The 25,776-nt window shown below is 37.4% G+C and overlaps 1 protein-coding gene across 4 annotated transcripts in view; it reads right to left on the minus strand.

Moving 5' to 3' along the window:
• glsb (glutaminase b) overlaps positions 1–24,079 on the minus strand; it is a 52,928-nt gene extending 28,849 nt beyond the window's left edge. For 2 of the 4 annotated variants that reach the window (XM_084121267.1, XM_084121269.1), the window contains exons 1-3: positions 23,633–24,079; positions 4,616–4,706; positions 4,123–4,244 (exon numbers count right to left, since the gene is read on the minus strand). In XM_084121267.1, coding sequence (XP_083977393.1) covers positions 4,123–4,244; positions 4,616–4,706; positions 23,633–23,916 — 497 coding nt within the window. In that variant the 5' untranslated portion in view covers positions 23,917–24,079. Of the gene's footprint in view, positions 1–4,122; positions 4,245–4,615; positions 4,713–23,632 lie in introns of all 4 variants that reach the window. The other 2 variants (XM_084121266.1, XM_084121268.1) reach the window with 2 other exon arrangements.
• Positions 24,080–25,776: the final 1,697 nt, after the last annotated feature.

Consider the following 25,776-nt stretch of genomic DNA (forward strand, 5'->3'; position numbering starts at 1 on the left):
GAAAGAATGTATTTTTGTCTATCTGTGTAATTTTTTCCCTCCCGAGTAATTATACACCGAGATTAATCTGTTACTTAAATTAGACATAACTATTAACTCCACTATATGACCAATCTGCATAAACTGGCTACTTTATGCCATCAAAGTTGTGCATTTTAGGGAGACAAATGATAAAAGTGAACACTTTTGTATGAATTAAAGCCCTCAAGAATCAATGCAACACACATTAGAAAAACTCTTTCTTGAAGCAATTGTTTACACTCCCTCCTCAGGAAGCTAAATGTTTATTTCCAATTTGATCAAAAGGTAGAGGAGAAAAACGCTGAATCTGTTCCAATGCATATTTCTCGCTGAAAGATGAAAGATTTATTGTAAAATGTCAAAACATCTATGGCGTGAGAGAGGAAGCCATGGCTGGTTTCACAGAGCTGGGTGATTCACTTCCACTGCAGCAGAGAAAAGTACAGCGTTCACAGGCATCATAAACTCAAACGTCCCCTAAGATTGTGTCTGAAATATTGGTCCAGTTGCTTCACCAAGGTCCCTGAACAGACAGACAAGCTCACAATAGTTGTGCACTGTGCTGCTGCTCAGATTTATGTGGTTGTGGATGTTCAAAAGATAATCTATTACTTATATCTGTAGGGCAGGAGAAGCTAGAGAGCAACCAATTTTTTTTTAAATAGCATATTAGCATCCTACTATTTTCTGCAGTATGTTTACTGTGCACCATATACAATCTGTAGTCATAGAAAACCTGGATATCCAACCACTTTTGCAAAAATATGCATCGTACATCAGAGCACATGGCGGTAGGTACTATATCCCACAATGCAATGAGCCCAACTTGACTTCTTCCTTTTCCAGAGTAAAAGTAAAGAACACATACCTTGAACAGTTTTTCTTGATTAATTATTTAATCATATAAAGAATTTTTTTACAGAATATTTGATTTCAAAATGTGAAATCATCTGGGGTTTTTTTCCTTCAAGATCATAAATGGACACCACACACTAAATTAAACATGTAATGTAATGAGTATTTGTGCCAAAAATGCAGCACATTACTGTTTGAATTTAATGTTTATTGTTGCATTTCACAAACTGTTTAATTTACTAATTTATATATATTTTTTAAAACAGCAGGTGTATGCAGTATCCGAGCCTTATATACTGTATAATGCCTGCTATTTTTCACTAAAGATGCTCTCACTCATTAAGTACTTGTACTTGTTTTTTTATTTCGTTGGCTTTTCTTCGTCCCAGTGGTCTAGGGCTTCACATTAACACATATCGGAATAAATACATGAATTTGGTTTCATTTTATCTTTCTTTTGTTATTCTTTTTCATCCACGTTTCCTTTTTAACATTTCCTACTGCACACGTCAGTCAAATTTTTAGATAATTTTTTTTTATCTCTCTCTATATATCGTCTCTCTCTGTCTATTTATTGCCTTGATCGCCATGCAAGGTCACTCACTGCCATAATCTATCAAGCTTCTACAAGCTGACACCACTGCATCTATCTCTTCAGTCTGTAATGAAGCTGTCAGTGGCAGACAGATCGACCGGGGCGGTAAAAGCTGAAAAACAGACATCTATCAGGCTGGTTATGGAGGGAGGTGTTTATGGATCATGCCAGAAGAGTGACACAAAGCTAGAGGGAGCAGATTGTCAGGGATCGCTTGTGTTGCCAAAAGACAGCGATTACTAACTATCAATAAGATGCAACGTGCCGCCCATCAACCACAACTCTTATGCAAAGTATAATATATGCAATCAATCACCTATGTGTATTATCTAAATGTGTGGGGACTGTTTTAAAATCCTGATGTGTTTGTCAGCAGACAGGTCCACACAGAGTCATCAGTTTCAAGCAGAATCCTGTTAAACAAAACCTTGCAAGGAGAAAGCACTTTTTTATCTCTCTCTTTTCACCTGCAGGGCATTATTTTGACTGAGAAATGAATAATTTCTCACCTTGAATTACCAGGGAAACTGCATTTGGGCTAAATATAGTTGGGCTAATGATACAGCGGGGGAAATAAGTATTGAACACATCATCATTTTTCTCAGTAAATATATTTCCAAAGGTGCTATTGACATGAAATTTTCACCAGATGTTGGTAACAACCCAAGTAAGCCATACATACAAAGAAACAAACAAAAATAAGTTCAGAAATTAAGTTATGTGTAATAATGTGAAATGACACAGGGAAAAAGTATTGAACACATGAAGAAAGGGAGGCGCAAAAAGGCATGGAAAGCCAAGACAACTGCTGAAAACTTACAGTAATTAAAAAGCAATCCAGCCCCCTGTCAGTGGAAATTAATAACAGCTGGTTCAGTCCCAAATGATGGCCTACAAAAAGGTCTCATTGCCAAGGTGTCACACAAGACACATCTCATGATGGGTAAAAGCAAAGAGCTGTCTCAAGACCTTCGCAACCTAATTGTTGCAAAACATAATGATGGCATTGGTTATAGGCGCCATTCTAAGCTTCTGAATGGTCCATTGAGCACTTTTGGGGCCATAATACGGAAGTGGAAAGACAATAATTTCACCATAAATTTGCCTCGACCAGTGCTCCTCGCAAGATTTCTGATAGAGGAGTGAAAAGAATAATCAGAAGAGTTGTCCAAGAGCCAAGGATCACTTGTGGAGAGCTTCAAAAAGACCTGCAGATAGCAGGTACTGTTGTCTCAAAGAAAACAGTAAGTAATGCACTCCACCGCCATGGCCTGTATGCACGCTCACCACGCAAGACTCCATTACTGAAAAAAAAGCATGTTGAAGCTCATTTAAAGTTTGCTGCACAACATTTGGAAAAGCCAGTGAAATACTGGGAGAATATAGTGTGGTCACATGAGAGCAAAATTGAACTGTTTGGATGCCATAATACACACCATATTTGGAGGAGAAATGGCAGTGCACATTACTCTAAAAACACCATACAACTTGGTGTTGGCTCTTGGACAACTCTTCTGATTATTCTTTTCACTCCTCTATCAGAAATCTTGCGAGGAGCACTGGTCGAGGCAAATTTATTGTGAAATTATTGTCTTTCCACTTCCGTATTATGGCCCCAAAAGTGCTCACTGGACCATTCAGAAGCTTAGAATGGCACCTATAACCAATGCCATCATTATGTTTTGCAACAATTAGGTTGCGAAGGTCTTGAGACAGCTCTTTGCTTTTACCCATCATGAGATGTGTCTTGTGTGACACCTTGGCAATGAGACCTTTTTGTAGGCCATCATTTGGGACTGAACCAGCTGTTATTCATTTCCACTGACAGGGGGCTGGATTGCTTTTTAATTACTGTAAGTTTTCAGCAGTTGTCTTGGCTTTCCATGCCTTTTTGCGCCTCCCTTTCTTCATGTGTTCAATACTTTTTCCCTGTGTCATTTCACATTATTACACATAACTTAATTTCTGAACTTATTTTTGTTTGTTTCTTTGTATGTATGGCTTACTTGGGTTGTTACCAACATCTGGTGAAAATTTCATGTCAATAGCACCTTTGGAAATATATTTACTGAGAAAAATGATGACGTGTTCAATACTTATTTCCCCCGCTGTAGGTGCATTTATACGATCATACTAATAGTTCTGCAGTACATAATATGTAGTATACACACTGTATGCAATGTGCTTGACTTCTTAACCATCTGAAGAATTGGTTTGATGATCAACCAGATTCACCAGGAAAAATTCATGCTGGTCCACCAAGCCATTTTTAATTAGGGTATGATGAAAGATGACATTTCACAAATTCAAACATCTGAATCAGAATCAACCCAGCAAAATCAATTATATTTTAAAATATATTAAAACAGAAAACATTGTAATAATGTTTTAGAATACTGTTATTTATTTTTTGATCAAATAAATGCAGCTTTGGTGAGCATAAGAGATGTCTTTCAACACTTTAAGAAAAAAATCTTACTGACCCCAAACGTTTGAACAGTAGTTTACACACGATCAGAGCTGCTCAATGCTATTTTTTTAATATATTTTCCTAATCATTCTAGGCCCGCAAAATGTCCAGCTTTTTCCATGACCGTGGCGTGCATATATCCTGAATATACTACAGCACATTAAAAACAGTGTCAACTTACTTTTTGAACAGATGTCGGTCCAGCATTACGCCATCTGCCGTGGATTTGAGGGTGACTTTCAACATGTCCATACATTCTTTCAGCCGCGGATCTCCCGTCCGAAGTCCAGTGGCCTTCAGTGCCTGAATGCACACATAAACAAGAGATTTCCATAAGCACAAATAAGAGTTAACAGCTCATTTTCAATGCCATTATTCATTACTATCATCAATCAGAACACTCTTATCAGTGGGGTTTTACATCGTTTGTAAGCCAGGTTAGATAAAATAACCTTGGTGTAATGAAATATGGCTCTGTGCCCCATTTAGAGGCGCTGATAACAGCAACAACACATCAGTAACTGTACACACTGACCCCATCAGTCCTCCCTTCGGTCATACTATTGCAAGGAACAGTTGACCTACTAGCAGGAGATGTAAACAAAACATGCTACAGCCGATAATATCTATCCCTGTGCATTTAAACATGTGTAAAGAGGAGTGCTGTCACTCACGGTAATGAATTTGTGAGCTGGGATCCTCTCCTGGCCTTCTGCAATACTGTAAAACAGCAGGTCCTCCAAGCTGGGCAGAATGCCAGCCTTCCTTCTCCTGGGACAAGAGAGAAAAGAGCATTGGCACTGAGTCATCTGACTTTAGAAAATGACCTTTACCATGACAGAAACTACAGTCACAGGATATGACATATTATGTCAGCCTGGAGTGTATTTGAACACTATAATATTTGGTTAATTGGGGTTAATTTCAGAGAAAAACCTATTGCAGAGAAACAGAGCCATGCAACAAAGTTTAACAGAAAAAGGAGAGTCAATAGAGTTAAAAAGCCAATGATATTTCTTGATATTCCTGTGTTGACGAAATAAAAAAAATCTTTTTAAAACAGGTAATTGGGACAGGACATATACATATATTTTGTAAATAGCCAATTTAATATGTAATAAATAAATATAATTATCAATAAAATGTCTATTTAGTGTTTCCATGAAAATATGACAACACGTATATTCTAACTGTGCTGATATCTACAAAGATCATGTTACAGGTCTTCTGCAATGCAAACACACATGAGCATTGTGCAATGCAGCATAGTGCAGAGTCAGACTCACATTTGCCAAGTTCTATTAAGAGCCGACCTAACTTAGAGCCGTTAAGAGTCGTTGCATTATCACATTTAGATGGCTTTGAGTCTAATGGAGCTCTGTGTAAGCTGCTATGACACTGAGCCACAACAGAGTCTGGCCAGGACTGTATTTCCTACCAAAACATCCTCTCACAGACCACTTTCCCACTACACCACACACTAATAACATTTCCTTTCCCAAACTTCATTTCTATTAGCTCTATTCATTTTATGTTTCATTTGAATGCATTTTATTTGAGGACACATCTAAAGGTTTCATGGATATGGTACTGACAAACGATGGTTTTGATCACTAGGGTTCATTTGTGAGGATTATGAAACAGAGAAAGGAAAGTTGTTGAGAAAGGATTGATATTGTTGTAGACTAGAGGTGAAAGATTGGAAGTGACGATTCAAATCATACTTACACACAAACAAACAGCAGGCAGAGCAATGGGGGAGAGAAAAACATGCAGAATGAATGAGAAACATATGACAAACATATCAATGAATTATGACAAACTTAAAATGCTGAGAAAATATAATCAAGAGCCTTTCATGATGTATAATGTACTAAATTCAGTTGCTTTTGCTTCTTTTGAAAACAGATCGTATAAATACTGTTTAGAAGTTGGGGTCTGTACGGTGGTTTTCAAGAAATTAATACTTTTATTAAAGAATGCATTAATCAATCAAAAGTGACAGTAAATAGGCTACATTTATAATGTTGTTAAATAGTACATTTTAAAATATATTAAAATAGAAAATTACTTTAAGTTGTAATAATATTTCACAATATTACTGTATTTACTGCATTTTTGATCAAATAAATGTCACCTTGGTGAATATAAGAGACTTCTTTCAAAAACATTTGAAAAGCAATTTTACTGACCCCAAATGGGTCTATTTCTGTTTTTGGCCTGCCTTATAATTGAACATTATTAGGAATGTTTCAGGTTTAAAAAAAAAGAAAAAAAAAAAGGCTGTTGATAAATTTGCCGTAACTGATTACTACAGAGAATCATTTCAACTCAAACCTAATAAAACCAAATAAATTGATACAATCAAGCACTTACTATGAATAATTCAGTAAAAGCAGTTAATTATAGCTATAAAACTATAAAGCTATAAATCGTGTTTGCTTAGGACTACTGTTGTAAGTGTTCTGCTTTTGGTTATGCTTTAATGATGTAAGTTCCCTTCATGTTGACAGCACACAGACAGTTATGACAAATATTTTTCAGATATGTTTCATGCCAAAATACAGGGTTAATCGGTTTTACATTGTCATGAAATTTAAATGAAAACAAAGCGATATAAACTTACACAGATACTATCACATCAGTCTTTAGTATTTAGTATTTTTAAAAGTATTTTAATGTTTACTGCATGCCTGGCCCCGCAAAATGATGGATTAGCTGACACTATTTTCTGTGGAAATCAACATTTTGCCAAAAAATACATATGGAACATTACTGTAAGAGTAAGTGCATGAAAAAGAGAATTTTATAAAAGATAATGCAGAAAAATAAACTAAAAACAAAAAAAAGTTACACACAGGAATATCTGACGATACAACCCACAAACAGTCATTATGCAAAAAACTATTTTTTGTTTGTTTTTCCAATTAAATTGATATTATATTACGCAGGATGCAGACAAAGAACTGATGAACTTCGATTTAATTTGAAGTGAGGTCACTTGAAGTACAAACTGAGTTATGTGATTCAAAATCAATTGTGTGACGATCAGAATTGCGGTATCAGCTTGCAGCTGAAACAGTCGGTTTGTAGTTCTGGCTAATGAAAAACAAAAGATCGAAAAAAGGGAAATGGGTGAATCATCGACACTGGACCTTTGGGATCTACTTAGCACTAAAAGTCTATGAATTACAAAACAGCACATCTGTCCACTCTCCTCTCCTTTTGTCGGTTGTCTCTCCGTCTCTGCAGTGTGTGACCCTAAACGGGATTCCAGAGATTCTCAGAGCGCCTGATAGCTCATCGCCCTCCAGCAGACTTAATAAAACAAACATTACGCGCCTATTTACACACCACTGACAGCTCAGAGAAGACAAACCCAGCACGTAACCAAAAACCACAGACCGTGCAGAGACAGTCACCCGACAGCGGGGAACTTGGTGGCACAATTTTAAAGCTGCACAATTATTCAAATAAATAATCAAGACTTTTGTGTAAATCTTTTAATGTCCATTTTATTAAATCACAAATTTGAAATTCATTAAATCAGAATGAAAGTAATTAATTACTAAATTATGATATTCATGATCTTTTTCAAATAATAATAAGGATGTTGGCGGTACTGATAAATCAGTAACCGACAACAATTTGTTTGACCAATGTAATCGGTTCAAAATATTTATTTAACAACAAACTTTGTTTAATCATTTACGGTAATTTACATTTGTACATGAGTGGGGCACTATAACCATCATCTTAATCTGTTAACTCTTTCCCTGCCAGCATTTTTTTTCAAAAAGTTGCCAGGCAGCGGCAGAATTTTTGATTACTTTCACAAAAATGTCATGGCCCCCAGAATATTTTGTTGTATGAATATCTGAACATACAATATATCAAAAGAAAGAACAGAGCATATGCTTTAAAAACAAGCAAAATTATTCTAGCTTCATGCATTCTTTTTTTTAATCAACACTTGAATGTGAGTAAGTTTCATAAAACAAGCAACATTTTAAACAAAAAGCTGAGAAAATCTAATTTTTGTCAAAGACTACGTCTGGATAGGATTCAGAACGATGATCAAAACAGATTTAGTAGTTCGAGTCCATCAACACCCCCAAAGCTTCACAGTCATATACTGTACCTCGTCCTGGGTCGACATTTTATTCGGTAACGTTAGGCAGTTTTGATTTATATGCTGTTGACAATTGATGATCACGTTATTTTACATGCAATGCTTCTTGCACTTATTTCTGCTTCTTATTCGCCTGTGTTTTGATCCAGAGATTCTGTACTCTTTCAGAAGATGCATAATAGCGCCCTCTACCGTTTAACAGTTAAAACATGGATTGCCGGAAAATTCTGTCAATGGTGGGGAAACACTGATCTATATAATGTCATTCTATATAGAGGGAAACAGTTAAAAATCAGAAAATATGAAGCGCACAGCATAGAAAAAACAGTGTGGAACCAATTTATCCAAGAAAATTACGTAGTTTAAAGCAAATTGTTAAAAACTAACTTTGGCAAGCCTCAAACACTATATATTTCCTCCACGTTTCAAGGGAGATTCGATCACGATGCATATGTAGAATGATCACAAAGATTATGTTGACCTTTTTGACAATACATACAACACCTTTAGCCTTTGTCATTTCTATTGGGTGAGGTCAGATTTAAAGCTTGTAACTGGTTAAAGGGGTGATGAACTGAGAAATCAAATTTTCCTTGAGCTTTTGACATATAAGAAGTCATCATACTATAAGAATATCCTGTAAGTTTCAGAACTGAAAACGTCCTTGTTAGTCCAATAAAAGCTGTTATTGACACCAGGCACAGCGAACGACAGGTTTTTCAAAGTGGGGATCTATGACGTCAAAGGGTATCAAACACCGCCTCCGCAGAAGAAGATCAACGCCTACTTCAACACTGCCTGTTTAGCCCTGCCCACCGATTTGCGCATTACATGAAACTCATTATAATATGCAAAACTGTTATCCAATCATAGCAGTGGGTGTTTACTTCCAAGTCTTCAATGCGGCACGCCCATAAAAACCGAGCGTTTCAGGAGCTAGGCTCAAAACCAGGGTAGAAAATAGCCTATTACTTTTTCATTTTGATGTTTTTGAATGTAAAAACCAAGCGAACGTCATAAGTTGACCTCAGACATCAATATAAAAAAAATTAAAAAAGCCAGTTCATGACCCCTTTAATAATGGTCAGTGATAGGCTTAAACTAAAGGAACCTGACATAACTTGCACTGTAACACCAAAGTCTCCTGGATAAATGCTCACAAATGACTCAATGCCATCATTCACAGGGAAAAAGGACAAAAGCATTAGATAACTGACCTTGCATTGATCACATTTATGCAAAACACACAGGAGAGGAAGTATATTCCCAGAAATGAGGATATATGAAACTGAAAATACATATTCACCATCTAACTATATAGAACTTCCTGTTTTTGTTCATTACACAAGTGGTCACAAGGCATTTGATTGTGTTTACTGCACACTGTGCAAGTTAACAGTTGTTTATTGGTTTATTTGTCTAAACAGCTTGACCCTCAGAGCGTATTAAACTTCATGGTGGTATTAATGGACACTTGATGCTATTCATGGCTTATGTTCTTCCTATCTGTGAACTCGTACAGGGAAGGCCGATGTTTCAATCAACAGAGTTCCCATCTGGTCCTCGATCAAAAGATTCTGACACAGGAGGTCTTGACTTCAATGCATCACAAAGTATACACCAAGTATATATGAACTGATAATGAATTTTGCTACTTGCATTAGAGGAAAAGCTGATTTTACAAGTAGCTGTTCAATAATAATAATAATAATAAAAAAAAATTAAACAAGTTGTGAAGATACAAATAAGGGTGCTTTCACACCTGAGAGTTTGTTTCGGAAACTGGTGCGTTTTCTCCCTTGGTTCAGGTTTGTTTAGGTATATGTAAACACAACAATCGTGCTTGGATCCGCACCAAAAAATGCCTGAACAAGGTGGTCTCGGCCCAATTGCAAGCGAACTATAATTGGGCGGTTCTCTTGAGGTGTGAAAGCAATCTGACCCAACGGACCAAATGGTATAATTCATAACGGGAAATGTGCTATATAAATAGCAGTAGTGTCAGTGAGCACATTAGTTATCACAGTCGAAAACCATGTTTTATGTAATGGTCAATAAGCAAGATGAAGGCTGATATTAAAAAAAAATATTTGATATTTTGATATTTTCCTTTTTCAGAAAAAAAAGAAGAGAGGATACACTGACATGGCGCTCAAAGTGCCAGGAAGTCATTTGGAAGTGAAAGATCCAAACCTTCTGAATTGTAACAAACAGTTGCCCATCCACACACTGTCTGATAAATCTGGTCCATTGTCTGGATGAGTAACATACTGGTAGTTATACTGTCCTCAAGAGAACCATTAGATGCCCATCCAACCCTGCTGTACGTATAGGAAGTGAGAACAATACTACATCAGTTAGTCAATAATCCATTAAGAATTTCTTCTTCCGTAGACCTTGAGAAACATGACAATTTTCATTTTGGGGTGAGCTAGAGCATATAGTAGAGCATACACTAGAGTACCCTGGTTACTAGAGTATACATTTGTTGCGAAACAACATCCTCAAAAACTGTTTTACAAGTTCAATAACTTGCTTTCCAGTGACAGATGCTGTAACCTATAAAGCTGCTGCCTAAATTATGTTCAGCTGACAGCTCTCAGTGAAGACTGAAACAAACCTGGTGCATTAGCCACTGTATACAATGGCCAGTATAGGCTCAGGGTAAAGTGTTTGTTTTTCAGAGTGCATGGGACAGGTAGGGGATATGGAAAGGACAGACTGTGTTCTACAGTTACTGCTGCTGGCAGTGGTATTTCATCTAAACCTTGTGCCAAGTGGAAATACGTATTCTGGATACAGGTACTGTAGGTGAGGTTGTTCAGAGTTGTTTAAGATTTAATGTAACTAAACGCTGTAAAACTGACTAGCTCTACAATCTGTCCTTGTCTCAAAACTTATGAGTATGAGAGCATTGAGACAGGGATGTTTTAGTACCATAACAAAAACACCAGAGTTGAAAAGTCTTGTTCATTTCCTTGAATTAATTTAAACTGTCCGTTTAAGTGAATCAATTCAAAAGATCAATTTCACGCAGAATCAAAGGTGCTTGGCATTTTTCCATAAATGAAAATGTATGTGGGTATTGGGTAAATATTACTGAACTACTATGAACTGATACTGTATATTGGTGCATATAAATAAATGATTCAACATAATTTTTCAGTATGTTCATTTAGTGATAGGATTGGAAGAACTAACATGACAATTATTTTACTAGATTTTTATCGCAATTTACTTGCGTATATATTTACTTATGCATGTATGTATGTATGTATGTATGTATGTATATATATGATATTTTTTTTAAATATCAAAAAGTCAAAACAGTGATATTTAGAAATATTAATACAATTTAAATTAAAAGACATTTTATATTTTAAAATGTAATTTATGAATTTTCAGCATCCTTACTCCAGTCTTCAGTGTCACATGATCCTTCAGAAATAATTCTAATATACTGATTTGATTAATGTAGGCTATATTGCTCAACCCTACAACATTGTATACATTTTTTTGCTCAAGTAAAAAGTAATTGGATTAGGGGGTAATTGTTTTTGCCCCACCTTGCAAAAAAAACGTGCACATTTTTCCAATGTTACGGTGCTGTGCCAACTGCCAAGTGACGCTCTGGAGGATTGTGGAAACTTCGGTTGCGCCTCTGTGAGGCCCTTAGGGTTGAGAAAGCATGCACCTCTGCACCACGTGCAATTCAGAAGAACATTCACTGCGGGTTTCACATGTCAGATAACTTCACTTTACTGACAGAGTGCTGGGAGATCAACTTATCAGATAATAACTTTAATTGCAGGTATCACATCTTCATGTTCATTCACCTTTTGTGCTGAAAATCCTAGTCATTTGTTGACAGACTTGTTATTGAGGCATTAGATTTTACTGACATGCCAGACAACCAGTTACTAAGATGTACAGCAATAGTGGAAAACTGAAAGTAACAATCTGACTGATTCAGAAAATACCAGCTCACAAAGAAGTGCATGTGTGCATGTGACAAAATGAGCAATAAAAATCCCAAAGACGACCTAAAAGGGGTGACCTATTGAAACTAGAGTTTGCTGCTATGTGAGTTTCAACAAGCTGAAATGAATACAGAACAACTTAGCAAATCGAATAGCAACATCCTGGCAACTAATCAAGCACCACTCGTATTTTCTTTATGTGCCATTGCATTATAGCCTATTCATCTACAGTAGTATCGTTGCTATAATGATCAAAATCTGATTAAAAAAAAATTCTCTGCAGGGGCCAATGACAGCTTTTAGCAATATCTTCACTGGTTTGGAAAACAAGTTCCCCGGCACACAAGGACGAGAGCTCAGTCCATTTTTCACACTCTGTCGCTTTGGACAATTACCCGAACCGCCGGAGAGAGCTCAAGCGACAGGAGGTTAGTTGTCAGCGGTGAATCAAAAGTCAACGGATGGCTTTCCAACAACAAATTATCATGACTCAACAAGTACAGTGAAAGACACGGTTTCAAATAAATACTCGATAAAAGGTGATCAAGAGCACAGATGGCATTAAATTGTACTTTTGGCACATAGACCATATGTTTTGGCACAGAAACACACCATCCTTTTGTTATTTTCAGGCCAAAGAGTCAAAAGGTATAACCCCTCGTTGCCTCAGATATATTCATTGACACCATGTTCAGTTATCTCCTGGAGAGGGTTGACCTGTGTCATGCTGAAGGAGCCATGCATCATGTTACACACAGAGAGAAAACTAAAACATTGTGACTGATGTCTTCTGAACTTCATAAAAACTCATATTAAACACTGATTCATTTAAGAATTAAACAAGGTGTTAATTTAACTTTTGGCGCTTTTCCACTACACAGTACCAGCTCGCCTCGGCTCGGCTCGACTCGACTCGGCTCTGTTTGGTTTTCCACTGTGTAAAAGTTGTACCTGTACCTGCTTCCAGGTACTTTTTTTCGTACCACCTCCGGCGAGGTTCTAAGCGGGCTGAGGCGAGCTGAGGCGATACTAAAATGTGACGTTAAATCACGGCTGACTGCTGATTGGTCAGAGAGAATCGTCACTATTCACTGCGTCATCATTGCACGCGCCAGACGCAGTATCCTGAATAAAAAACAGCAAAAACAAAAACAAAAACATCCAAAAACAGCATACACTCGATTTCCTCCATTGTCCTGTGTGTGTGGGTAGCGGGCGCGTCTCGCGTAAAAGATTAAGTCACGGCAGTTTCCTGCGGCGTCGCTATGACGACCAGGTACTATTGTGGAGGTACTATCTGCAATGGAAAACGGAGCGAAAAGCGAGCCGAGCCGAGCTGAGTCGAGGCGAGGCGAGTCGAGTCGAGCTGGTACTGGTAATGGAAAAGCGCCATTTGAGTGCCACAAGGCTCAATTGACGATCAACGCGTCACGCTGAAGCTGATGTTTCACTTCATAGAGATCATTGGGAGTGATTCAAAGCATTGAACATGCCAGGGCTGCACGATTAATCGCAATTAACGTGAAATTGCGCTTGACCCGTTTTGGCTTATTGCGATTATTTTTTTTAAAGTGTAGCAGTAGCTTGTCAGTGACGTACAGCTCTGTGATCAGTAGTAAACGCTGCTCCATCTGAAAGCAATGCAAGTTTGAGTTGCTTATAACGTGCATTTCAAAAAGCAACAAGCGTCAAACATATTTCCAAATATCGGAAGCATTTATGAACCAACAAAAGACAACATGTCAACGTGTTTATTCAGCTACAGCGATAGTATGATGCCCATATATCCTGAAATGATGTGTGTTGTCTACCGCAGGGCATATTTGGAGTTTCTGGGTGAGACCACCCTTTGGCGTTCAGATGGAGCAGCATTTACTACTGATCACAGAGCCGTTCTCGTAATCAGGTGCGGTTTCATTTCGATAAATCATGCAGCCCTAGAACATGATGTTATCAGTCATGAGAAATCCCCTCAAGCCTCAAACGAATACAACAACAAAGACATCTTCTTTATCTTCTGACAACTTGGCAAACTGATTTCTTCACCTGAAGGACAAACACAGGCAATCTCAAACGCTCAGTTCTGCTTCTAAATTAAATAAGGGACCAATTTGGAAAGCTCGAAATGTTGCAAATGGCACAATATTCTAATAAGGATTTTTATCACAAAATTTGCACATAAATAAGTAATAAGTAAAATATTTACTCACTAGATTTTAAAACAAGGCCAGTATTAATCTCAGATTAAACAAAGGTCCATCAGAGCAACTGCACCCATACTAAAAAAAAATCCAAAGGCTGATTTATAAAAGACAAAAAGGCAACATGTTCTAACAGTTAGAACAGGGGTGCCCAACCCTGCTCCTGCCGATCGACTGTCCTGCACAGTTCATCTCCAACCCTCAAATGCCGAGTCCCAATTCGCCTACTTATACTACGACCTAAAAGTATGTACTTTTTTGTGAGGAAAAAGTACATACTTTTGAGTGTGTAGCAAAAGAGTATGCACGTTCTGGGACTTACTTCGATGACGTCATGCAACGTGAACTTGAACGTGGTTGCCTAGTTACGCACACCGCGACTGTTAACAGAACATTTTACATTTCATTCATTCATATCCAATATAATTTTATTTACTATTCCCATCTTTTTATCTTTTTTTCCTCATCGTTTTTTCCACAATACATTTACAATGTGTTCTACCAAATTGAGCAGTGAAGCAGGGCGTCGTCGTAGATTAACCAAACGCAGGTCGTTTGTGAGGCGGCTGGTTCTGACGTTCATGTGCAATCGTGTGCAATGTGTGTAACGAAAGCTACTTATTTTCTGAGTTAAAATATTTAAAGTTTATAGTATAACTATTGTTTAACATATTTTAAACTTAATTTCATCATTATGTATAATACTCAAAAATACCCCGATGAAAATGAACCATATGCTTTTACTATAGTAAAAGTGTAGTAACCATGTGTCTTTTATTTGGACTGATAAAGTTAACATTTGTACAGCCACAGTATTACAACAAATAAGTCAGTGTGGTTAAATATAGCTTTAATTAGGGTTAAACATTTGAATTCTTACACTTAAAAACTGAGGGCGCATCTCCGCTGCTGCGTCCGACTGTCATGTTTACATCATCACCACCATCCAGTGTTGCCAACTATTTTCAAAGGAAAGTAGCTAACGCCTCCCCTTAAAGTCGCTAAATGTCGCTAGATGACGTCATACGTCAATTAGCATATTCACGACGTCATCGCGGCGTACTTGCGTTCTGCCTGCCTAATGTTTTTTCTCATTAAAATCATGCTCACATACTGTATTTTAGTAACATAATAATATAATATAGCCGAATATCCAATAAAGCACAACTGCTCATTCACGTCTGTAAGCTGCCGTGCTGCTGCTCCTCTCTCAGCCATTCACTGAACAGGGTAGACGCAGAGAGAGGTGTGTGACGGCAGGGAGAAAGCAAAACTCGCGCTCGCAGGACTGTGCTGGCAACATTTAGAGGTTACTGAGGTTTGTCCAAAAAGTAGCTAGATTTGTCGCTAGTCGCTTTTTTGAAAAAATGTCGCTAAGGGGGTCTGAAAAGTCGCTAAAAATAGCGACAAAGGCGCTAAGTTGGCAACACTGCCACCATCACCACAAAGCTCCTCCCTCCCGCACGCAATGGGTTGTGGGCAATATTAGCCGTTAGAGTGTGCATTGATCTGCACTTCGAATTCTAACCGGAAATAGTAGACCATCCGGGTATCTTGGGAATACTCATTTCAACATACTACGATTTGGGACGTACTAATTCTAGTTTCGCATACTATTTAGGATGGATAGTATGCGAATTGGGACTCAGCAAAACACACCTGAAGTGAAGCAACCAATTAACGTCTTCTTCTTCTTCTTATTTAATGGCGGACTGCAAACAACGTTTAGGTGCATGCCGCCACCTACTGTACTGGAGTGTGTATTATCATGTCATTTTAAATTCTACTCCATAACCCTGAGTTTTTTAAAAAAGTAAATAGAGCCTTCCTAGTGATTCTTATTCCTTCTCCTTCTGATCCCAGTATCCCTACCAGATTCCACTCCCTCCCTGCCTCCTGAACCTTATCTTTAAGCACCTGTCTTTCCACTTCATTCAATGTACAGTACAATATTACATGTTCAACATTTTCTTTAACCCCACAGTTTTCACAGTTCTCACTATTCCTTTTCCCCATTAAAAATAATGTGCCATTCAGCCCTGTGTGATCCACTCTCAGTCTTGTCATTACAATTTCCTCACGCCTGGTCTTTTCCATGTAATTCTTTATACAGACACTTTTTTGTATTTTATAATATCTCCTACCTTTCCTGTCTTCCTCCCATCGTTTCTGCCATATTTCAAGACCTTTCCTTTTAACCACTGCTTTACCTTCGCCTTTTCCTAATGGAATTGTAATTATAATTACTTTTAGCAGTGCCTCTTTGGCCAGTTTATCTGCCATCTCGTTCCCTTTAACCCCCTCATGTGCTGGCACCCAACAGAACTGAATATTTATGCCACCCCGATGTAATCTAAATAAACTGTTAAAAAGTTCTATTAGTAGATCCTCTCTTATTGATGTTACTGCCTGAATACTTTTAATTACGGCCAAAGAGTCTGTGCACAGTACCACCCTATCAGGTCTGACCTCTTCAACCCACTGTAGTGCAATAATGACTGCTACTATTTCTGCTGTGTACACTGATAACCGGTCAGATAGTCTTTTGGAGAAATGGATTTTAAATTCTGGTATATATATTCCAACTCCCACACATTCCTGTTTATTCTTGGATCCGTCTGTATAAATCTTTAAATAATTATAGTAACTGTTTCTTATGTAAAGGTTTGTTTTAACTCCTATTTCCTCCATTCTCCATTCTCTTTTCTTTTCCAATATATTAATATCAACCTTTACTTCTGGAAAGAGCCATGGTGGAATTCTACTAACTGGATTGGCCGTGGTGAAATTTAAGGCTTCCAATTTATATTCCCTCACTCTCATTTCTCTTGTCCATCCAAAACCAAGCCCCTGAAACTGGGAATACTCCCAACATTCCTGTATTGTTTCTTTTGCTGGGTTTTCTTTCCCACTTCCTTTCAATCTAATCCAATACACCATCGCCAGTTTCTCTCTTCTCAACTCCAAAGGTATCTCTCCTGCTTCTATGAGTATAGCATTAATGGGGGTTGTCTTAACCAATTAACGTCTTCAGGATCGCTTGAAAATTAAAGGCAGGTGTGTTTGATTAGGGTTGGAGATTAACTGTGCAGGACAGTCGATCGGCAGGAGCAGGGTTGGGTCTGATTTAATGATTTTCAAGAGTATGTTAGCATTTCTGTGCTCTAGATATCCAGTCACCAAACCCATCATGATGGAACATTACAACTACATGTGGAATAAAAATAATCAGCAAACTGCCTTATGAATGTGTGAAATAGAATGAAGACCAGAGTGTTGAGACACAAAAAACCTAAAAGAAAGAATTGAAATCTCCTAATATAGAAGTGAGCCAATCTAATAGAGGTGGAGAGCAGAAAGGCCTTCTGGGATTCCCAAGAGATGAACTGACATTTCACAGATCAATAAGAGAAACGTTTGCTGACCTTCAGAAGGTCCTTGATGAAAATAGTGATGTGCAGTAGTATGAAAAAAACTAACAAATCATCTCATCTCAATAGTATGTACCACCACAATGTAGTTATATTAAATAACCATGTGGTAATGCATATCTCTGCATAATCCAATGATCTAAATAACTACTTTACAAATGAAAGGAACTTCATCCTTTAAAGAGGATTATTATTACTATTATTTGATTATTTTCTCTTTTTATTTGGAACTTGGAAGCAAATGAAAAGATTGTATTATTCATAACAAATGAATAGCAAAAATATCTTCATATTGCCACTTTATGTAACATCAGAACTAAAAGCAAAAGAATGAAAACAGCTAAACTAATGTTAAAAATTAATTCTAAATTCTGATTGGACAAACCACACTGGTCAATCAAATATTTTTGTTACATAGGGATCTATCACAGAAGTATTGGGATAAAAGTTTATAGTTTTAAAGAAAATATGAGAAAAGATTAAATATGTTTAATTATAATATTATTTGTTTAATATTCAGTTTCACTGATAATTAACGTATCATAAATGTAATAAATAAGAAACATTTCAAGAACATCTGGTGTGAAATTGAAGTGCATATATTCAATTTTTTTTATTTTTTTTAATGCGCTCATAGATTTTTCAACTTAGGAGCACATCTGCTCCTTGGGAAAACAGTAAGCGTCAAGCTCTGCATTTAAAGCAGAATGATCTCTATATCATAGTATATATCAGAGCAATTCTAGAATAAATATTCCTCTCACACTTTCTCCATTATAACCTGTTAAGTCTTGTTGTCAAGGCAACAGCAGTAGCTCTGGGAGTCTGTGACAGCATGTGTCTGGTGATCAGCTTCAGGTCCAAACCAGCAGCCTGTGGTCTCACTTTCACCCATAACATCAGCAGCAGACTCCTGAAATTTCCATTCACCTCTCCTCACCTTTTTTAAACACTTTTTTAACACTTCACCTTTTTTACCTCACCTTTTTTAAACACTTTGAATACACAGAATATCCCCATGACAACAAAACAATCAATTTCTAATTTCCAAAGGAATGCAGAGTTGATTGCTTCAAACAGGACGTATCCCTTTAAGTGTATCCCAGAAGTATCCCTTTAAGTGTGTGTGTATGTGTGTGTGTGTGTGTGTGTGTGTGTGTGCGTTACCACACTGATCTGACCAGTCTTAAGAAATCTCACAGAATGGAATGAAACAATGTGTGAAATCAGGTGTCAGCTCACAGCTTCTCGCTAGAAGTATCAAGCCAATTAATGATGAGTAAACACAGCACAGTTAAAACTGGTCTGTTTATATAGAGGTATTTTGGATTGGATTGGATTGGATGGGTGGATGGGGTTAGTGTTGTCAAAAGTACCGACTTCGGTACTGACATTTTAAAAATGTGACGATCCCAGCATTTCCCTCTAGCATGGGAATGGTTATAATTGTGCTCTTACAAACTATTCTAACTCAAACGTTCTGGGAAAATGTTTTTAGATAAAAACTGAAAGAGGTGTCAGAAGCTTAGTAATGGTGACGATGAATTCATGGGACCGTGGTGTAGTTTGTTTATAGCTTTTTACTTCTGGCGACTGCATTTAGGCTTCAAAATTCATAAAAGTTGAGTATCTGTGATAATTGTATTGACGGACAAAACATGCAAGTATCATAAAATTTTGTTGATCGCAGAGCTTGTTTTTAGCGATAATCCAAAGGGGAAAATCCTATTGGTTTTTTGTCGAGGGAACCAGCGTGATGCTAACTGCCGGTTGGCCAACAAAGTGACGTCAATACCTGCACCACTCTATTGCGTTCAAGCGCTCAACATATGTCTGTGATTGGCCATTGCGTTCACGCGCTCAACATATATGTCTGTGATTGGCCATTGCGTTCCCGTGCTCAACATAGATGTCTGTGATTGGCCATTGCATTCCCGTGCTCAACATAGATGTCTAGAGGTGTTTAAGAAACCGTTCAACAGCGCTCAAAATGCTAGAGGGGAAATGCTGGTATCGTCACATTTTTAACATTTTGACTACACTAGATGCGGTCGACCACTACACCATATCCATGTAATTACAACCTTACAGCACTTTTAACTTTGTAATAATCTGCATTACCCATTAGTCCAAGTTCAATTAACACGTCACTAAACAGGATTATGCTGCACGTCATCAACTTTAATTATGCCAGCTGAACCAATGCCCATGTTTTTCATTAACAGAGTAGGCAAGGGCAGCAGAAATTTGAACAAATATTGCAGAAAACCACCATTAATTTTACTCTTTGTCTCAGACTGTCTGGAAAACAGCAGTCATCTTGCTCCTCCTTGAGGCAGAATGGCATTCATGAGAGGATGATCAAGCTCTCGATTAAAGTCTCTCTACAAGGACAGCACGAGCCTTCTGCGTCATCTTATAAATAATCCATACGGACAGACGAGCGATGAGTCACGCACACTGTGTGAACCACAGGCAAACAGAAGAGCATGAGGAAAAGACTGCCAGGGATATGTTCATCTATAAACATGGATAATAAGTTTGGTTATATATAAGAGATGAATGCTCCACTGAAAACACTGTAGCAGATCTCCCCACACACTCACTGGCTGTTTGTGGAAGTGCATTTATTGACATTCCACAGCTGCCGTATGTGTGGAGTCATAATGTAGCAGCTGATAAGAGCCGCCGCCACTCCCCTCTTCAACTTAGCACACTAATGCTAAACATTTGTGGTTTCATCATGATTCATTCCAGTTACTCAAAACTTTTACATGCATTCATAAAAAATCATACTCGTTCCCTAAATCATTTAGTGGCACTTTCTGCAAGTCATCAGGAGGAAACAAGACTTTCTGTTATGAATGAGTCACTCAACAAATTAACTAAAAACACTGAGGCATTCCGATCTTATTACTGTGCATTCAGTTAAAGGCACAATATGTAACTTTTTTGCTTTAAAAATAGCAAAAATCACTATATCTATGTTATATATTTTTTTTAGTTGTTTACTTACATTATCCCGACTGTTTCCAACAACTTTCAAACCAGGAGAAATTTTCATTTAATTCGAAGACACGGCACGTTTCTTTATTTCCGTTTTGTCGCAGTCAATGGCGTCATATCCGCGTTGTCCCTGGTTTCCGCTCGTGCTGCCATGGTAACCAGAGCTATGAACCAGAGCCGTCTGATAGTAACCAAGACGACAGACGTGGACCACTGTAGTTCGCAATGTCTATCTGCACGCTGTTGTTGTTTCGTTCAAACATTATGGACCATGGCAAGCAGACTTTGGATAAAAAAGGAGAACTAAAACGAGAATCAATATCAGCACTGTGTTTTCGAGATGCCGAGAGCTCCACATCCGAGACTTCGACCACTCCTACATGTACTTTATTAAACAGGTGAGCACATTTACATAAAACTAATCAATGTTATATAGTTCAACAATGATAAAATGTTAGAATATGATCTGTATGTTATTCTAATGTTGATAGCTTACTGCTAGTCTCATACAGACAAACTAACACATTTCAACACATTCAAATGCAGTTTAGTGTGATAGTGTAATGTCAGACCAAGTGAAACAGCGCTGCGTTACCTCACAAGTTTAATTTGTCTAATAAACTGACCTGTGAGTAGTAATTCTGCACTCACGTGTAGTTCGGTAGAATGAAATGTCCATATTCCTTTTATATCCGCGGGACTCGCGTCGCTTGTGGAGCTGATAGCTGTCTCTTAGCAATCCCGAACTGCTTCATATCACAGTCATGATAAAAACATTGATGTATTCAGTCACCCATAAACATTATTAGATTGGTCGGCTTGACGTTGACGACAAGATCCATAATTCTTAGCAAATGTTGCGTCATCAAACTACGCCTTTGTTATTGTAAATAGGTTAGCGACCCCTAGTGGAGAAAAAATTCCATACTGTACGTTTAATTAATGTATAATTTTGTTAGCCTAAATAGCTTGTGTGTGCATGGAGTTGGAACACATTCATAACAGTTTCTTTTCTTGTTGTGAATGACTAAAGGCCAATCACACCAAGAACAATAACTGGAGCTGGGTTGACATTATCGTCGATTAATCGTTTTTAATCAACCTTCACTTTGATGAACAAACATCGATCCAAATCAATCTTTTAGTTGATGTTTTCTGTTGATGTGTGAACAAAACTTTACAAACATTATTTGCAGAGCACCTTCCTTCCAATTATCACGAGTTGTTCCAATTCATTCATTTTCTTAACGCCCCAGTTCATTGAGATGATTCACGAATTAGATGTTTTTGGTTATTTCACTCACGAAACATACATCATTCATTAATTTTATTTAAAAAAAAAAAAGAGAAGGCCGATTCATTCATAAACTAGGGCTGCATCCGAAATCATATATTTCCCTACTTTATAGTAGGCTAGCCAGATTTTGAAGTGTGCATGCGGTGAACATGCAGTGAACATGCAGTGAACACTTTACTATCCCATGAATCTACAGGAGAGGATTTGAGAATGGCAGTGAAGTGACGCAACTGACGCTGGTAGGTCACATGATAATGACAACATGACGAATAGAGGACGTCCGAATTACATTCATAATACACACATTCATACTATATAGAACATATTTTTTAGTGCTCGTGAAGTACTTATTCGAAATAAGTGCCTAACGTTAGTCAAGAGAGCATGCGATTTCGGACGCTGCCAAGCTGTTTCGTTTAAAAACTAAAATTTCGTTCAGTCCGTTCAACCAATGAAATGCTCACAGCCCACACTCGAATACAATTGGCTCGAGCTATATAGCTGGTCTTTGATGAAGGTGTAGTGACAAATTGGGTCACCCCCAATGTTCAATTATTCACTTAAAAGGCTATTATTATTATTTATTAATTAACATTAACAATTAAAGCAACACTAAGGAACATTTTTACCTTAAAATAATGTTTCCAAAATCGTATCAGTGGTTCATCCAAGTCGTAACAGGGTGAAAGGCACTTCTGGATTTGCTTTGCAACCCTATATCTGCTATAACCACACCATGCAAGTTTGCCAAACCGGGTCGCGTTTCTGTAGTTCGAATGAGACATAAGAAAACTACAAATTTGACTTGCTTTACGTCAAGCGTTACAATAGTCATTATTTAGTTTTCCTTCGTTTCTGATGTCGCAATACATCATACTTTCATGAAATCATGCAACATACTCTACCTCAGTGGACATCGTTCATTCCAAAGCCGGTGCTAGATAAACAGCGAGTGTGCGTGCGACAGTAGGCTGCAGGCGGCGAAATTATTTACGACAGCGGTAATGGACAATTCCACTTCCAACCTGTAGGGCGACCGAACAGGAAAAGTTCCTTAGTGTTGCTTTAATTAAGTTTAAGAAATGACGTTCAATTGGTTTTATTATGCACTAATGTGTTTTCGTACGCATTTTATAGTAAGCTATGCTTATTTTAAATTAATATCATTCATACTTAGGATAATAGTTAACTGACAGTTTGGGGAGATCCGATTTCGAGGGAGGACACGATTTGTCATGACAACGGAACAGGAGTCACGCGCTTCAAAAAGCAGACACTTCTGTGAACGGAAAATACAGTCAGTGCATGGAGGTGAACGAGACCGATTCACTCACTTACAAAGATTCGTTCAAAAACTATAATGTCAAGACGTTGGACTGTCCTTCACATAGTAATAGGGAGTGCCACATTACCAGAAAGAAACACTGTATACGTGACCTTAACCAAATTCTAATATATTAATATTAGACAGACTACACATGTTCTCCACCCACTTGCAGTAAAAGTGTACACACAGCGCCACGTTGTCAGCCTTTCAGGAATATTTTGGCTCGTGTGCTGAACACATGCCATATACTTCTTCTGATCAATAACCTTGAATATCTCATGCGTCATGACCAAATGACAAATAAATACATTTCGTACTTATCTGCCGTCGCTTCCACAGTCTCATCTTTCTTCACCGGCTCTGTGGGTTCAATCGCACCATCGGTCTTTGTACACAGAAATCTTCTCCCAGCTAAAGGCTGAATAAAAGGTCTTCCATTGTAGACAACCTTTAATTTAGATGTTCTGTCATCCCGATAAGCAGCGCTGAAGCAGTACGCGTTTGGTAAAGTCTTTTTGTGCCTTATAATGTTAGAGAACGAACGCTTAGGGCTGGTTTGAATCAACTCCTTGAGCACAATTGAAGCCCTAAACTGTAACATCTCAGTCTTGTCGAGCTAAATCAGTTTAATGTCCTTATTTTGAAAAATACTAGGAGACAACTTGTAGTTCCAGAATCAACAGCACAGTCAATTTCCACACTTTACGCACCTACCAAGTACAGGCTAAGCCTAGAGCATTTTAGTGACGAACACCGAGCAATGCGTTTACGTACACGCCCAGCTAACGTATTATTGAGTAACGTGCTAATGTATGCATGTATTCTCTCACATCATTGGCTGAAAAAAACATGTTTCATTTTTGATTGCCAATGCATCACATCCTGCAATGACTCACTGTATGACCCGCGGTGTATGTTTTTGTCTTTGACTTTGTAATGTTGCTTTTTGAGTATATAAGAAATTGAGTGAATGCTCATTATTGTTGTCCTGAAAGTGTTTGCACATTTACCTTTTTAGCATAAACTAACACAGTACTCACCCTGGCCACCACATGTTTGAACTGTTGCCGTCTGGAGGACGCCTCACATCACTGGACGGAACGCTAAGTAAATTAATTGTGTGTGCAAACTCAGCAATAAATAAATAATAAATAATAACATTGTACACTACATCAAAAAAATACAAAAAAACTTCAACTTCAATTTGTTTATTATAGATAGGTCTAATTGTCAATGCAACAAGGTTTTTTTTTAAGTTTAAGTTTTTCCATCTAATATTTATATTTTATTTATTTTAATTTAACTTTATTTCAATTACAAAAACTTTTTTTAGTTTTACTTTGCAATAACAAAACGATGTGCCTATATTTACCTGATATTTTATATCATATTCTATATATTATATATGCTATTTATATTATACTGTATAGGGAGATCAGAGTTGTTGTCACACTTTTTACTCCAGTGAATATTTCTCACGGTTGGAACAATTACTATCTATCTAAAGCAGTACCGTTCAGAGAAACATCATTATAGCTGACATACATGCACATCTCTAATTAAATGTAAGCCCTATATGGAAAAATTCATGCCATCAACTGAGTCGTCATCCATTTTATAAGACCAACTTTAAATTAAATAAATAGTCATACGTAATGATGCAATTTTAAATTATTACCTGTAGATTTTAATCTGATGCAAGAAAATGTTAATATAAGATGAAACTGGGCGAGATGTTAATATAAGATGAAACTGGGTGAGAAGTTTGCTAACAACAAAATTTGATTGTGGCATGTTTTAGAGAAAGCTGTTTATCTCTAATGGCTGTAAAATGAAGAGCTCAGGTCTGCATGGAGCTCAAGAGAAACCAATCACGACTGATGTTTCCATAATGTAAAAAGAGAAAATAACTGGATTCTGGTGATCAGTTCAGGTGTTGCTCTGGGGTTGTGCAACCATTCAATGACAGTTCAAGGACCTGTCAAGCGGTCTTTATGTTGGTAAACATTAGGGTGGACGCTGTAGTTGAAATAGCTTACTATTATTGCCTGAAGTTATATTCTTGTGCACCACAAAACAGGCCTCCAAGTGCACCAATCCCATGAAGCATTGGGAATGATGGTATTGAGTCAGTCTAAAACAACTTATGTATTTGAATATATCTGAATATTTTGCAATAAACATTAAATAGAATGCATTCTATACCTACAATTTATGACTCGTTGTCAATAGTAATCTGTTGAGTAATGCTTCGTGGAACATGAACAAGCTTCATGTTTCCACATAAGATCATTTTTCCTGGGAGTGGGAAAACTACTTATGTAACTGAGGCCACTGAAAAAGTGGACAGTCGCTGTTGTTGTGCTCTACTACAATCCAGCAAGTTGCAGATTTAACTCTGATTTTATCAAGAGAATCATATACAATATCTTATTAATCTTTTGATTATCCAGAAAAATAA

The sequence above is a fragment of the Abramis brama genome, assembly GCF_963993115.1.
Source record: "Abramis brama genome assembly, chromosome: 8".
NCBI classification, from domain to species: Eukaryota; Metazoa; Chordata; class Actinopteri; order Cypriniformes; family Leuciscidae; genus Abramis; species Abramis brama.